General features: G+C 30.9%; 1 protein-coding gene across 1 annotated transcript in view; it reads right to left on the bottom strand.

Annotated features, from left to right (window-relative positions):
* Window positions 1–3,553: 3,553 nt before the first annotated feature.
* LOC103569887 (dynein axonemal heavy chain 8) overlaps window positions 3,554–14,595 on the bottom strand; it is a 30,601-nt gene continuing 19,559 nt past the window's right edge. The window contains exons 37-53 of the mRNA XM_053742230.1: window positions 13,696–13,872; window positions 13,216–13,599; window positions 13,002–13,139; window positions 11,074–11,370; window positions 10,550–10,997; window positions 10,111–10,262; window positions 9,728–9,981; window positions 9,196–9,624; window positions 8,708–8,984; window positions 7,670–7,856; window positions 7,257–7,518; window positions 6,820–7,059; window positions 6,425–6,737; window positions 5,777–5,966; window positions 5,494–5,615; window positions 5,158–5,319; window positions 3,554–3,707 (exon numbers count right to left, since the gene is read on the bottom strand). Of these exons, the coding sequence (XP_053598205.1) occupies window positions 3,582–3,707; window positions 5,158–5,319; window positions 5,494–5,615; window positions 5,777–5,966; window positions 6,425–6,737; window positions 6,820–7,059; window positions 7,257–7,518; window positions 7,670–7,856; window positions 8,708–8,984; window positions 9,196–9,624; window positions 9,728–9,981; window positions 10,111–10,262; window positions 10,550–10,997; window positions 11,074–11,370; window positions 13,002–13,139; window positions 13,216–13,599; window positions 13,696–13,872 (4,158 nt within the window). The 3' untranslated portion in view covers window positions 3,554–3,581. The remainder of the gene's footprint in view (window positions 3,708–5,157; window positions 5,320–5,493; window positions 5,616–5,776; window positions 5,967–6,424; window positions 6,738–6,819; window positions 7,060–7,256; window positions 7,519–7,669; window positions 7,857–8,707; window positions 8,985–9,195; window positions 9,625–9,727; window positions 9,982–10,110; window positions 10,263–10,549; window positions 10,998–11,073; window positions 11,371–13,001; window positions 13,140–13,215; window positions 13,600–13,695; window positions 13,873–14,595) is intronic.

Genomic DNA, 14,595 nt, shown 5'->3' with positions numbered 1-14,595 from the left:
ATATTTATGGGCTTCAGTCGATGGACTTGAGGGGAGGGTTTAGATGGGCAATATGATGTAGAACCGGAAATTCCGTTTGCGACGCTGGTAAACGGACGCCGCACTTTGCATTCCTAAAGTAACCCATATGGAAATCTCGTGGGATTCAGGACATGATTTATATTCCTAATGAGATATCTCGGAATGCTCACTGAAATGTGATAGCTTGCATGTTCTCTCGTCTAGGTAGATTGCTGGGTGAATCGCTGGTTGCTTGGGCTCTTTACTCTTCAGGGGTGTGGGTTCTGATGAGATAATTTCCGGTTGAACGGGACGCCAGTCTCTACTTCAATTGTTCAACTGGAAACTCTAATTAATCACAATAGAAAATTATTTAGTCAACTAATTATTTATTTTTCATTTTTTAAGAATACATATCTAAAAATATATCACTTGGGCTTTACAAAAGTTAATTTCATATTTATAATTTATGATATTATTGAAAAAAGTCACACTTGGGATTTTTTCTTACAAGATACGGTAAACTTTTTAAAACTTACATAAAAGCAAAAATACGTGCGAAAAAAATACTAGATCAAGCATAAATTTTTTATTGAATTTCAAAAAGTTAAACTCGAAGTTATAAATTATTCAAGAATATTTTTTAAATTTAATTTTTTTACATCAGACAAATAGTGATTTTTTAAAAGGAGTTGTAATAAATAATTACAGATAAATATTTTCCATAAGAAATTATATTGTTTCTATTGCCTACTATGATTACTATCAATTTTTTTATTTTATTTTTCTTCCTTATAAATAATTTTTCTTTAAACTGAGAGGTAAATTTGAGAAATTTTATTGTCCCCTGATCTAAATAATTCTATTAAATGATTTAAAAAAAAAAAAAAAAAGTATATTCTGTTATATAAAAATGTGTTAAAGTTAAATAAAAAAATGAGAAGCTAAATTGAAAGTTGATGGGACACTTATACTCCCATGAGATAAAAAATGTCAATGTCATGGCTGTCCAGAAGGATAGAATTATATAACCTGTCTCTTCTCTCCTTCTCTCTTCTCTTTAATATCCTCTTCTTTCTTCTTATCGTTTTCTTTACTTTTGTAAAAGCCCGTGTACTGTTTCCCTTCGCGTCAACAGCTTGGCAATATCCATTCGAATAGATGTTTTATACGATAGAATAGAAAATTCTTGTCCACATCCCCAAATACCAAAAAAAAAAAAAAAAAACCTAAAAAACAAAAGCCTCAAAAAAAATAATAAAATATCAATGTGATAAGAAATAAAGTCTGATAAAAAAAAATAAAACTCAAGAAAAAAAGTATAACTAAAGTTTTATAAAAAATATTTTGGAAATAAATAGTACAGTGACAAATGAAAAATGACATTTGGGCAAAGTTATAAAGAAAAAATATAAATAATAAAATAAAGTTTGAGAAATAAATAAAAATTTATGTCGGAAAATTGACAAGTACACGCGAATTACACGGAAATAAAAATTTAAATTTAAAAATTCTTGCTTCATATTTCTTATTGACTACTTCATATGATAAAAAAAGGTACACATATATACAGATAGATATATGAGAATATTTTTATCGCATACTGTGGTATAAAAACGGATAACGAAATTCAGTGAGGCTGGAAAAGTATATTTCTTGGGCACAATACAATAGCTGGTACAGTACAAGAGTAGTACAGACAGTAATATGAAAGAGCAGTAGTAGTAAGAGCATACACACCTGGAGGACATGTTGAAGTAGAGAAGTAAGTGTAGGAACATTCTTGGTACAAGGATAGCTTGCGACTTTTAAAGTGACGTCGATATCGACGGAGATTGGATCCAGCCGCGGAATCTAATTTCACATCGCTTTCATTCTACGCTACTACCTCACCCTTTTCTCTCTTCTCGCCTTTCCTTTTCCCTTCACTTCGCTTCACTCTTGTACACACTCTTTTGCTTTACTTTCATGCTCTACTCCTTCACTTCTTCCTCTTTATCCTTCACTTCTTCCTCTATCCTTCACTTCACTTACACTATCCGTGGATATACTTCGTTTTCGCTTCTGTACCTTCGAAACACGATAAGCTTGAAATACATCATAAATATCCAGCTAAAGAGCTATTTCACGCTGAAAACGTCTTAACGGTTAAGGTGAGTGTGAATTTTAGTGGCTCTTCCTCTTTATCCTCAATAAGAACGATTATATTCTATGGGATGTAATATTATATATTATGTATACTTGTGAGTAGTTAAATATCTCCATCCGATGGAAGTTATAATTGACTTGATAGAAATTTAAACATCCGAGTACTGATAAAACCTTTAATTATTATTATTATTATTATAATTTTTTTAATAATATTCTCAATGGAAAATATTACTTCATTAATTCTGTTGATTTTGCTTTACTTTTAGTTAACGCAAATTTACACTTTAACAAGAGTGAGTATATAAAGAGAGCATTATTTTCATGATCATAATTAGGGATTTTTAAAATTTGCTGTAAAAAATTAGGAGTAATTACGGATTTTATTTAAATCCGAATTCACTCGGAGTTTCGGAGATTTTTTAAAAAATCATTCCGCATTAGACTAAATAGGGAATTCGTCTTTTCAGTGGACCGATTTCCAAATGGACTAGATTTTATTCAAATCCGCGTTCATCCTGATTCGAAATTTTAATATTAAAATAAACTCCCCGGAGTTAATTTTACTCCGAAAGGGAATAAATAAATAAACAGTCTTTAATTCTGAATTTAATCCGCGTTCGCTCTGCAAATTTTTTAGTGTACTGTTGAAATTTCACATAAATTTTTACTATCTGTTATTAATATCATGATTTAATTTATATAGTTTACCATAAAAAAGTTTTTTTTTTTTATGAGTTTATAGGCTTCAATATAAAAAACATTATTTTCGATAAAATTAATAAATTTTAGTAGTAAATAAATTACGTTTATCTCTTTGGGCACTGGGTCATATGTCATAGGTCAGCTATAACAATAAAAAGAGTGATTTTAATTTTTATAAATAATGAAATTTATAATGTCGGTCTAAATTACCAATCGATAATAATTATGGTTGTTTTCAATAAAACCACTGAAGCTAAAATAGTAGTTCGCAGGGAAATAAAGTTGAACTGGACCTCCAACATCCCGTATCATCAATAAAAAGTATTTTAGTAGTGGGAAGATTACTTTCCAAGTGAAGTAATCAAATCTATATAAATACAATAAGTAACGAAAGCAATTTAAACAAGCCTCGTGGCAAATGAGGTGTACCCTGATTAACGCACATTGGCTCAATTACATGGGTTTTAGTTGGGGGAATGGGTGATTGCCCGCTATTAACGATCTGGGCGTTGGATGTAAAGGACAGTGAACATCACCCACGTTCCAATTTACCCTCTCATCTACCGCTACTACTCTGTCCTACCCTACCCAACTCTACTCTACTCTACTCTACTCTACTCTACTCTACAATTAAGCTCCAATTCGTAAAATATTAAATAAACTACTGAACAAAGCAAAGAACAAGAGCAATATATATATAGAGATCATAATAATAAAAATGGGTGTGTTTATTTGTTATCACATAATAAAGCTACACCACGTAAAATCCAAAATTCTGGTGGTTTGATTGTTTGCAACCACAATGCAGTCACCAGCAGTACGTACGTTCTCTTGGGTTTCTTGTAAACAGGACACTATATTGGATTAAAGCATTTCGTTAGCCAAGGAATTATTATTATTATTATTATTATTATTATTATTATTATTATTATTATTATTATCCAATTATTATTTAAAAAATTTGTTTAACAATAATCTAAAGCCAATCCGGTAACTTTTTTTTACAATTAAATAATAGTATCTTATATATCATGTGAAATAGATATCACTAGACGTATACAATAGTTTATGTAATGAATGCATGAAAAAAAACGCCGTTAAATGTCTAAAGTCAGCGTCATGCAGTCAGAGTTATAAAAATGATAAACTTTATTATTATTTAAAAATTTTTATACTTAATAAAATTGGACACTTTGTTTAATACTATTCACTTAAAAAAACTTAACTCAATGAAAAAAAAGTTATCGTTGGTGTTATGTCGCATAAATTAATAGAGGTATGTAAGGTTACAAAATTCAGCTGACGTTGTCTTGATCTACACACGTGTGTGCTGAATAATTAAATGCGCGTGTGCAGTCTAGAGATTTTGGTCATGTTAATAAGGCAGTTAAATTCAAAGTAATGTCATAGGAGAGAAAGCTGATAAATTAGTTATTGACTTGAATTATTGAGTAGGAATATACTCCGGCAATTTCACTCAAAATTCAGTGGTTTAATATAAAAGTGAGTGTTTTAATATATATTAAACGACTCTTTTGACCAATCAGAAAAAATTGCATTTTAATATAAAATTTTATGAGGCTGACTTTAGCCACAGCGGCGTATTCTTCGGCATGAGTTACATAAATAAATTTTATATTTCTGTTAGTTTCCGTAAGAGTACTTCTCTATTATTAAATTATAATATAATTGTCAAAAAATTTATTATTATAATATTATCACACGAACATAAATATAATAACAACAATAATAATAATAATAATACACAAAGAGACAGTTTTGGTGACCGTTTCTAGTATGATTATGAAATATCAACCCGTAACGTTATAGTAATAATTACTTGGATTTAAAAAATACACGCCCATAATTTCTGGAAAAAAACTTCTATAACCATGAGAACCGTTTTTATAATTTAGTAAGTTTCCATATCGCACGGTAATAAAATTACAGTAATGATTACCATACCCACAGTTCCCATATTACATAGGAGTAAATTCTATATCCACATAGGAACAGTTCCTATGTGCGTTCGGAAATAAGCCCCATACAATATGGTAACTGTTCCCACACTATACAGTAACGATTACCATAATTTTATAGGAACTATTTCGATATCATACAGAAATGAAACCCATACAGATAGAAATGTTTACAGGTGACATTTTTCTAATCGATACTTCATAAAAACCTGTTACCATACGTTATGGGAACAACTCCCATAATGTATTGCAATTGTTGCGGTAAATTTCTCTCCGTGTAATAATAGTAAGATTTATAATAATATAGTTATTTAAAATACTGTACTTGATAAAGCTTTGGATCCTTAATGGGTTTATTGTACAATGCAAATATATGTACCACCGGCATTTCAACATAAAGGACTTTGTTAAATGACTCCCGTAGACGATTATTTCTGCGATCCCAACCGGCACCGTCTAAGTAGAGCCCGTAAACATAGATACCTTCCTAAAATGACAAATTTTGAATATTATCTTTTGTTTTGTTTGTTAATAAGAGGGTAAATGTGAACTGTGAATAGAGATGGTGAGAGAGAAAGAGAGAGAGATTAGGGTGTTGAAGATAGTGGTGTAAAGGAGAATGTATTAAAGCTCGGGAAATTTAGCTGAGGAGATTACGTACAGCGGGTGAACTTCTGACGTCTTCAGACATCTGCCTCATGACTTCATTGTGAAGGGTGACGTTGTCAAGAGCCCAACCTTTGTGTGCTCGTGTTACCTCTTGTCGCATCGCGGTTAAGAATCCTGTTGAGTTGTCACAACGTGTGGGATGAACGAAAAAATAATAGTCAGTGGAAAAAGAATGATTGTGATGGAGAATGCTCATTCTCGAGATCTCTTACTCTGAGTTTTTTTTTTTTTTTTTTTTTTTTGTAAGAAAGTGCTTTATTTTCTTCGTCACTTACCTTGTGGATTAAAGAAACCTGTCATCCAGAACTTCGGTGGACGAGAGTGGAAAATCCAATTTGAGAATTGCTGATTCCTCTCGAGTAACTCCGTAAACCAAAACCCGAGAGTCGACGATTCCCAAGAACGTAAACGCCAAACTTTGGGAATTCGTGCGTCGTAAATGTTATCCAGAGCGTCCTTTAATTGCTGCGTGATGATAATTAATGTAAGATTTATCGCGCATGTATAGTAAAAAATTTATTGAGTAACGTGTGCCAAAAAAGTCTATAAGTCTTTTTTTAGGGATACTAAAAATATTCAGAGTTGCGTTTTATATCAGACGTGACATTTCACTAGTCAAAGTATTTTTTTTAAAATACATTTTTTTTTACAAAGACAAATTTTGACAATTGAATTATTTTTTTTAGTACTTCTTAGCGTAAAAAATTATTTCCTCTACCCAAGAAATTTTTTACTTGCCACAGAAATGCCATTCTTACATTAATCTGAACAAAAATACTAAACAATGAGACTTGAAAATTTTTTTTACATAAAAGTTAAAAACTTTTTGCGATTTAATTTTCAAGTTTAAATATTTTCTGTAGACACCCTATTAGTAAAATAATTTTAAAAAAAATAATAAATATAAAAAAGTATATTCGTACTTCATTCATGATAATAACACCATCAATAGCAAGCAGTAAATCCTTGAGCATTGAGCGCACGAGTTTGATAACCACTTGCATGCGATCAATTTCCTGTTTGAGAAATATATTCATCGGTTGTGTGATTCCCATGATCTGTAGACGAGCTTTCACTTCAAATGGATCGTAAGTTGCCGGTAATTTATTTAACATATCTTTAGCTTGTCTACTGACAATCATTTCTCGAGTCTCACTCGCCCCAACTCCACTTGATTCCTTCGGCTGTACTGATATTATTACATCCAATATCTCTTGTGTCGTACGACTCTGATATCTATATTTATTTTATTCTCATATATTTTATTTAGTTTTTCCCTTTTATTTGTAGAGTGATAAATTTATTTTAAAATATTTACGTTATGTCAGCGTTACGATGAAGTCCGTATACTTGAGGTGGATCAATAGATTCCATTTCGTTGATAGCTGTCAAGTAATCACTAACTTGTTTAAAATTCAAAACACCATAGCCGGTGTGAAATAAGAAATTGTCAGTGAATAATGATTCTGTGAACCAGACTTTGGTGAATGTATTTAAAAGACGTTTGTCATAGTCATCAGTGACTCTACCACCGTATTGAACTTCTCCGATCATATATCTATCAAAATATATACACTGTCAAAAATTTTTGTGTAAAAATAGCCTCCCAGAATTTACCCCCCATCCCTAATTTAGATTTTGACCTCGGCGTAGTCTATTTACTTGAATTTTAATCAAGATCAGTTGATATAAAACTGATGATGAATTTAAAAAACTAGAGATAATGGTTTAAATATTTATAAAAATTAAATTCACCTGATAGTCTGCCAGCTGATTCCACGCTTTGGATCATAATCATTCAAATGATTATTTATGAACATACAGGATGCGAGCCAATCAGCAGAATTGAACTCGTAGGGAATGTTCCAACCGAGGGGACCGTACTTTCTTCTTTCTTGAACTATCGTATGTAAAAAAGAGATTGTGTAGACAAGTGGAATATACTGAGCAGCGTCACATTGATCCAACATGTCTTGATTCATACTACTGTAGGTTGCAAGTAAACCAGCTCGTATACCTGGTAGATGGAATGTGATGTCATGTGAATTCATTTGTCACTTTCAGCAAACTTGTCGTGACGTAAATGAGCGAAGCGAACTAAGGGAAGGTGAGGGACAAGGGGAGAGAGAAAAGATGGAATAAAAAATAGAAAATTAATTGCGTGATACCCTGAGGTGGCTCGTATGTGAATTTAATAGACATCTGGAGCAGAGAAATTGGAAAATCATTGTGTGGCTCAGTTGTGATCCAAATACGGAAATTTTCATGTGGTAGTTCCATTTCTAATATAAAATCAATTAATTCATTCATGTAATCCAGTCCGAGATGACAATTTTGCAGTAACGCCCAGTATCCCTAGTGAATTTAATTTATATTTTAAATAGATTGCAAAAATAATTCACATTAAATTCAAGATTTATAATTCATCATTTTTTTTTTTCTGGAATTTTTATTCTCGTAAAAAAAAAATTTTCAACAAAAAATTTAAATTTTTACTCTCGTAAAAAATTTTCAACTGATCCTATTTACCCCGCCGTGTTTATGTTAACGGCCCATTTTGACCTCGTGTTTTTTTTTTTTAATTCCGGGGTCCATTTTCTGCTTAATGATTTTATTTTACCCCTCCCCGTTCTTTGACATGAAAAAGATCTAAAGTTAATTTACAAATCACTGAGTCAATTATTTTTAAATTTTGAACTTCCCGCTAAAAAAATTAATAATTTTCGAAAAAAGGGGAGTTATTAGTTTCGATCCGATTTTCAAAAGTCAAGTTTTCATTAGATCTTGATGTTCTGAAATTCTAGGAAGCTATTCTGTCTATTTCCGGATAGACGTTCGGCTCAACATGAAATCCGTTCTCAGTCTTAGTAAGCTCTTTTGATTGCCACCTATGTGTTAGCGTTCTTCCAAAAGACTTGTCTGATATCCCCGAGGCCTTCAAACATCCCGCGGATGCCTTAATTTTGATCAGGATGGCCATCTAAGAAATTCTAGACATTCTGTAGAAAATCTAGACTCAGCTCCCTGAGTTCGACAAAAATGAAAAATTTTGGGATTTCTCCACAGGGTCAGATTTTTTCGTATGAATACCAAGTAAACCAGTTTGAAATCACATTAGACTTTTTAATTAGACTAATTATCTTCATGAGAGTACTTTTCTCTGTAAAAGTACTTTCAAAGTCCAAGATGTGAAAAAAAAAACTTACTTCAGTCTTAGCACTCTGAAGCAATCGACGAGCATGAACTTCTTGACCCTGACCCATTGAAATACTTCTGCAAGATACTTCAATTTTTTTCGCCAACTGATGAATACTCGGTGTAGGATCTGAACCCATGCTGAGAAAACAAACCATGGGAGTATTTGGTCTCGACTCGGCATGCATGACATCCAACAGCGTTATCACAGGCTCTGCGTATTTAGCCCCCAGCGAACTGCCGATATACTTTCGAGATTGCGACAGTGTTCGGTCGATACACCATGCTCTATTGGAAAAAAACAACCCACACTGTTACCATTTCCCCAACAAAACATAAAACTTAATATTCTACTATTAAAAATATACGTTTTTGTTTGCACTAAAAAAAACATCACTACAAAAATATATACCTAAGTAAAAAATCACTGTACAATTTTTTTTTATATCAGCGATAAAGTTTTTATAAAATTGTAAATAAAAATATATATTTACGGTACCGTATTAAAAGAAGACGACGGAATGGATCCAATGTATTAAAGCCATCAGGAATTATTTCTTCTTCTGGCGCTTCGCGGTCGTACCAATACTTCCAAGTCTTTTCAGAAGCTTCAACCACTTTAACAACATACTGAAACTGATGTAATGATGACAGTGCGATTAAATTCAGCCACGTCATGTCGGTTATCCATTTAAACGGTTTTGGTTTAACGGTATTGAGGTCCAATGCCGCACCGCCTTTTATTAAATACTCAAACTCTTGATGACTTATTGCACCACGTTGTAAATCTATTTTCAGTGTCATCAATAATACAAACATGTACTTGTGATTTTCATACAATCCACGCGCTTTGTATTTAAATACTTCATAGGTCAGGTATTCGATTATGTTGTTAATACGTCTGGTATTTATGGGTGTTTTTTCCGATCTAATAAAAAAATTATTTTTAACAAATATGAAGGCGATTTTGTTTTTGCAAAAAGTACAAGTACGTGTGATAAATTAAAAATAAAAAGAGAACAGCAATGTACCGTGTCAAAGAGATATCGAATCGTTCTAAAAATTGTACGAGCGAAGTCTGATACATGCTGTTCACGTAAGCCATGTCACATATCAAAAAGTAAAGCACACTGCCTCGTGTAGCTACTGGTCGAAATTCTTCTCTCGCCGCATTTATTTCTATCTCTGTATTTCGTGCGATGTTAAGCTTTCTAGTCACATCAGATGCTGTTTTTCTTGTTGTATTAAGTACTGACATCAACTCAACATCTTCGATCAAGGAACCCTTTACACAACAATTTTATTATTATTTATTATTTATTGTGTTTCAAAATAATAAATAATTTTAATTAATGTAATAATTATAATGTCAGTGGCGCGGTAATTAGAAATCGCATACAAATTATCAGCTTACTTGAACTGTTGTCAGCTTGTGCAGAAGGTTTGCCTCCAACTCCTTAATCTTCCTCTTGTTCGTGGTGACGTCAGTGATTAATTGCATTCTCTCTGTCTCTAATTCACGTTTTTCGGTCATTATAACTCGCCCGAGAAGCTGATCCTCCAAGCCTGCATACAAACGTATTACATGACACACATGACAACTTTAATATCATTTAATTTATATAAAACATTGCCGAGTCTAAGCCACTCTAACATATTAACTTTTTTTACTTTTAATTTAAATTTTCAAATAATTATTATTTTAATCATAACTTTAACAAATTAATAATCAGATTATTTAAAAAAAAAAATTTTTTTTCGTTTTTAAAAATTCTTAGTGTCAAAAAATGTCGGGTAAAATGGTCGCTCAGAACAAAAAATATAGTTTAAAATAAATTTAAAAAAATTTTTACCTTTCATGGTTACAGTGAAGTCAATAATTGACGTCTTGGCAAATATCTCAGGTGTATAAGACGGATTAGGCAATTTAGTTGTAATATATAAACGAAATTGATTATTAATATCAACTTCTTTGTCGCCTAATTTGACTTTCCACGAGTTGCCAATTTTAATAAAATTTTTTTCCAACAAATTATCGAGCACTGGATCCAATTCTTCAGCAACATCTTCGATCAATAAAGGCCGCCCCATAGATACACAGTCTTCTAAATAATTTCTAAAATATTTATGATTGAGTAACGTAGTTTGCAAATTGAATTCTTGTTCTTTATTTTTAATCCAAGCTTTTCCTTGCAGCTGTGGGTCGATCAATAATGGATATCTCGTAGCTTGTGTTACAATAATACCATTTTGTATTGATAATTCGTCATTTGGCAGTCCTTGTAAATTCCATTCTCCTGTCTATTAAATTATAGAAATTAAATAATCGAATTGCTCCAAGCTTACGTTAAATTTTTAAATATCAAACAAGTTAAACCATTGCTGTATCTGACAGTGAATCAACAACGTTGACATCTGCAGATACCGGAATTTTTCTTGTTCGCAGTAAATTGAACCACCGTTTTTGAATAAATATACGAAATTCTTGATTAAACGGTCCGCAGTAAGATAAAAATCCAGTTAGTATCAACGCATCACCGATCAGTCGTTCTGTTTCCGATTTAAATGTTGACAATTGATTTGTCCAACGTACACGTTCACCTGACAATCCTTCTATTAATGCCGTTGCAGTGTCCATTTTTGATTGACATGCATTTGCCAAATCAACAACTTTCTATAAATTTTATTTAAATTTATTAACACTGTACACTTGTAATGATTTCTAATTAATTTATCTGCAGAATTACTCTAATTTTTTTTTTTTTTTTTTTTTTTTTTTTTTTTTTTTTTTTTTTAATAATTACTCGAGTCTCAATTAATTAATTTTAATATTTTTTTTAATCGATATCTCATATTAATTGAAAAAAAAAATTGAATAAATTAATATTCTAATGGAAAATAAATATTTAGAAGCTCTCATAAATCAATAGTTAAAGAGTTGAATAAGAAAATCAAATGAGATTTATTTTTAAAAAATTATTATTCTAGAAAATAGAACAAAAATAATGCTTGCGTTTCAATTAATTTTTTAAATTAAAAATACATAAATTAAACCAATTAAAAAAAAAATAGTCTATCACTAAGTGATAAAAAAAAAATTCGTATTAATATGGATGAAAATTATTTTAGACTGAAATTTAAGTATAAAGAAAACTAAAGGAAAATTTGGTAATTTATTAAAATATATAATGTTCTTATAAAGAGTAACGGAGTAAATTCAAGCTTATAGTTGACTGAAAATGCTTTCAGCCCTTTAGCGTGAGATATACTGAAACCTTATACAAAGTTGTAAAAGGGTTAACCCAGCTCCGCTTTATACCTAACTTTCTATTGCTAACCACCTTACAAATACTTAACTTTAAAATAACTGTAGGGTTACGGTAACTCTACGAATAGAGTTAATAAAACTTGCTAATTAATATTTATTTTACTTTATTAGGTAGGAAAAAAATTCATAATTTTTTATAAAAACACTCAAAAATCGGGAGTGAATACGGATTTTATTTCAATGGGAATTCACTCCGTCACTCGGAGTTCCGGAGTTTAAAAAAATCACTTTGCATAAAGAGTGAATAGTGATTTTTTTATGGGCGGAGTGATTTCGGAGTGACGCGGATTTTATTTCAATCCGCATTCACTCCGGTCCGGAGTTTTAATACTTAAATAAATTTATATTTAATAGAAACAGCTGTTAATTAGAAACATAATTATTTCAATAAATAATTTATTCAAATATTAATAATTAAACTTAAAATATTATGTTTTTAATTTATAAAATGTTTTATTAACTCACTAAATTATAATTTCATATATATAATACATAGTGAAAATATTAAATTATTGAATAGCTATAGTGACATAGTTTTTATGGGAATATTTTATATTTCGGTACAGTATGAAATGTTATCTCGTGGTATGGTTGATGTAAATCATACGACAATTTGTGACTCAGTGTAATTATATTTGTTAAAGTTTTATTATCAGCTGCTTATAATTTTTAAAAATCATTTCGCGTGAATATATGTTCAGGGAGCTCGTAATTATTTCCGTTCTCAATATAAATGTCAAAATATCAAAGACCTAAGCTCACTATATGAGTAATTTTTTTCATAATGAATATTTACCGAAACTCCCCTTCGGAGTGAAATTCACTCCGAGGGAATTAATTAAATAAAAAAACATCCACTCCGCGTTCACTCCGCAAATTTTTTACAATATTTTCCACAATGTTTTTAATTGGTTTAAAAATACTAAAAAAATTTAATGACATTATTAAAATAGCTAACTTTTTTTTTCGTGAGTTACCTGATACTCAGTCATTACAGCGTCAAATTCACCTTGAACAACTTTCAAAGCTTCATCTTTAGCCGCTAGAACTTGTTGTGCTGCAACTAAGTTCTTATTAGCTTTCTCATGTTTACTTTGTTGAATGGCTAAATTGGCCTTTAATAAAAAAAAAAAAAAGTAGAATTATAATAATCTTTAAATAAAGTATTTACAAAAAAAAAATCGAAATTACCTTTAATGGCAACACGTCTTTGTTAACTTTATAAAACTCTGTCATGGCAATAGTCCATTGTAAAAGACCCGCAACATTACCACAAGCCTGTTTAGCGGCTTCGTAATTATACAGCGGATAACTTAAGTACGGTTTCATTAAATCGATTATTTCACCATTTATGTTATCTTTTGGAAAATCACGTAAGTGGTACAGAAAACGCGTGTCAGCCAATACTTTTAATGCCTCCGACCACGATGGGGTAAAAAATTGATGATCGGGATCCAGTTTTACAGGTTCCAATTTACGGCCAAATAATATTAAAACACAATCCATAATCAGTGTGATAAGATACGGTGGTTTGCCAAGTTTTCGTACTGTCGAAATGTCCGCGGCTTTTATTGTCTGTAATTAATTGTTCGAAAAGTAATTAATTTGTAAAAAAAAAAAGTTATACATGTATTTTCATTTTATTTTTATACAAAAAAAAAATGGTAATACTTGAAGTGCAGATTCGGCTTCAAGTAACGCTGGCTCAGCAGCTTTTAACTTGTCTTCAGCAATAGCTTTTTCCTTGGATATTATTTTTAATAATGTTTCTGCTTCATCTTTTGATTTTAGTACTGTTTCTTTTATTGATTCAGCATCTTTTTTTTTCTCTTCAACTGTAGCAAGTATCTATGGATTAAAAGATTAAATGTTATTTTTTAAATACTTGAACTACTTAAATAGTATTTTACACATCATGTGGAATCGATGTCACTAGATGTATACAATAGTTTATGTAATGAATGCATGAAGAAAAACGCCGATAAATGTCTAAAGTCAGCGTCATGCAGTCAGAGTTATAAAAATGATAAACTTTATTATTATTTAAAAATATTTATACTTAATAAAATTGGACACTTTGTTCAATACTATTCACTTAAAAAGACTTAACTCAATGAAAAAAAAGTTATCGTTGGTGTTATGTCGCATCAATTAATAGAGGTATGTAAGGTTACAAAATTCAGCTGACGTTGTCTTGATCTAAACACGTGTGTGCTGAATAATTAAATGCGCGTGTGCAGTCTAAAGATTTTGGTCATGTTAATAAGGCAGTTAAATTCAAAGTGACGTCATAGGAGAGGAAGCTGATAAATTAGTTATTGGCTTGAATTATTGAGTAGGAATATACTCCGGCAATTTCACTCAAAATTCAGTGGTTTAATATAAAAGTGATTGTTTTAATATATATTAAACGACTCTTTTGACCAATCAGAAAAAATTGCATTTTAATATAAAATTTTATGAGGCTGACTTTAGCCACAGCGGCGTATTCTTCGGCATGAGTTACATAAATAAATTTTTTATTTCTGTTAGTTTCCGTAAGAGTACTTCTCTATTATTCAATTATAATCT

Source organism: Microplitis demolitor, chromosome 10 (assembly GCF_026212275.2).
Source record: "Microplitis demolitor isolate Queensland-Clemson2020A chromosome 10, iyMicDemo2.1a, whole genome shotgun sequence".
Taxonomy (NCBI): domain Eukaryota; kingdom Metazoa; phylum Arthropoda; class Insecta; order Hymenoptera; family Braconidae; genus Microplitis; species Microplitis demolitor.
This window is presented reverse-complemented; position numbering and strand designations above follow the sequence as displayed.